We start from the raw sequence: 1,744 nt of genomic DNA on the forward strand, positions 1-1,744 counted from the left end.
TCTCTTGCTGCATGAAACCCTTCCACTGCAATAAAAGTGCAGCCATTTATCTTCCCAGAAGGGGGTCAATCCTGTCTTCTACAAACCGAAACGGGGCCAAACAACTTCTCACACAAAACTTCAAAAATATTGCCATTCCTACACCAGTGTGCCAGAAGTCGTACATTAAAGAGTGATCTGTAGGAGCAATAGTAAACAGATTCTTTCCTCTAAAGCTAACTGAGCTTAACAACCAGCAAGAAAAATGCTCATGGGTACGTATGAAACTAGTTGGCATTTCTGTTTTGGCATGGCTTATGATGGAGTGAGTGTAGAAAGCGACCACTGTGGCACAGCACTTTTTTTGCCAAGTTGATAGTTATTGTTATACCTTTTTTCCCATCTATAGAGACACATGAATTAAAAAAAAAAAAAAAAAAAAAAAAGATTAACACATTGGAGAATAACAAAAAGTGAAGGCTTGATTCTGCTGCCATTGAATTGAAAAGCAAAATCTCATTTGATTCCAGTCCCAACAAAAAAAAAAAAAAAAAAAAAAAGCTTAGCTATGCCTTATGTATTCACGACATAGTTAACACCAGCCTTCATAAAGGCTATGCACAAAATTTATGCTTCGCTTCCCAAAACTCAGTCCTTGTTAGCTAACTACTCACAATGTATGAACTTAAAACATGAGAAAAGAATGCCATTTTCCTTTGGTCCCGACACTCATGAACATCCCATGCAGGTTTTTACTCAGACTTGGCTGAAGCATGCACTTTGTGTCCTTGCCTGGGTGCATCCTGCACAGGTGAGAAGGCGAAGCCCCAAGAACTCCTTCCCCCAGTCAAAAAACACACCAGGACAGAAGCATCAGTCCATGATTTGAGCAATAGATAGTGATGAAATAAACTCTTGGGGAGGGCTGAAACGGCATGAAAAATCTCAGCCCCAAACATTTAAAAATTAATTACATTAAGAAATACTGTAACTGGATTGCAATCATCACTGTTTTTTCTCCTCTTGAGCAGCCCACAGCGGCTGACGCTCCCCTGTGCCCGGAACCTCGTTACTGCCCAGTTACTAACACAAAAGACGTAGAAATTAAGAGTAATTTCAATAGTTTTGTTATTTCTTATGCTTTTTATGCGCTATTGCCAGCTACGAGCGTTTAAAATAAGGGATAAACAAACGAGCATGAAGCCTGATGGAGAAGCTGCACGATTTTCCCCACTCCCCTGCAAACTTCGGAAGGCCGGCAGCCGCACGCCCTGGCAGAGCGGGGGAGCTGAGCGGGGGCTCCCGGAGGAAACACGGCAAGGCGGGACACAGGGCCGGTCACACCGAGAAGGGCGACGAGGCCCGGCAGCGAGCGGGCCGCCGGGGCCGAGCTCGCTGCCGCCTCAACCGGGCGGCCGGCGCGGTGCATGATGGGACAGGTAGTTTCCTGCCCGCGCGGACTACATTTCCCGTGAGGCGGCGGGGGGAGAGCGCGCGCGGCGCCGGGCGCGTCAGCGGCGCGGGCAGCCAATGGGGGCGCGGCCCGAGCCAGCGCCGTCCGCCGCCAATGTTGTTTTCGCTGAGTCGAGGCGCCGGTGTTGTTGGCGGCGGCGCCATATTGGAAGGGACGATCCCCCCGTTAGCGAGAAGCCCCTTGGCGCTGGCCCGGCCGCCGCCATGCTGTATCTGGAGGACTATCTGGAGAGTGAGTGTGTGTGCGGGACGGGGGTGCCGGGCGGCCGGTGGAGGGGAGCCCGGGGGGCGG

At 50.2% G+C, this 1,744-nt stretch overlaps 1 protein-coding gene across 2 annotated transcripts in view; it reads left to right on the forward strand.

The window, feature by feature from the left end:
* Positions 1-1,494: 1,494 nt before the first annotated feature.
* ING3 (inhibitor of growth family member 3) overlaps positions 1,495-1,744 on the forward strand; it is a 15,672-nt gene continuing 15,422 nt past the window's right edge. For both annotated transcript variants that reach the window (XM_014964185.1, XM_014964186.1), the window contains exon 1: positions 1,495-1,684. In XM_014964185.1, coding sequence (XP_014819671.1) covers positions 1,510-1,684 — 175 coding nt within the window. In that variant the 5' untranslated portion in view covers positions 1,495-1,509. The remainder of the gene's footprint in view (positions 1,685-1,744) is intronic.

Source organism: Calidris pugnax, unplaced genomic scaffold (assembly GCF_001431845.1).
Source record: "Calidris pugnax isolate Ruff unplaced genomic scaffold, ASM143184v1 scaffold44, whole genome shotgun sequence".
Taxonomy (NCBI): domain Eukaryota; kingdom Metazoa; phylum Chordata; class Aves; order Charadriiformes; family Scolopacidae; genus Calidris; species Calidris pugnax.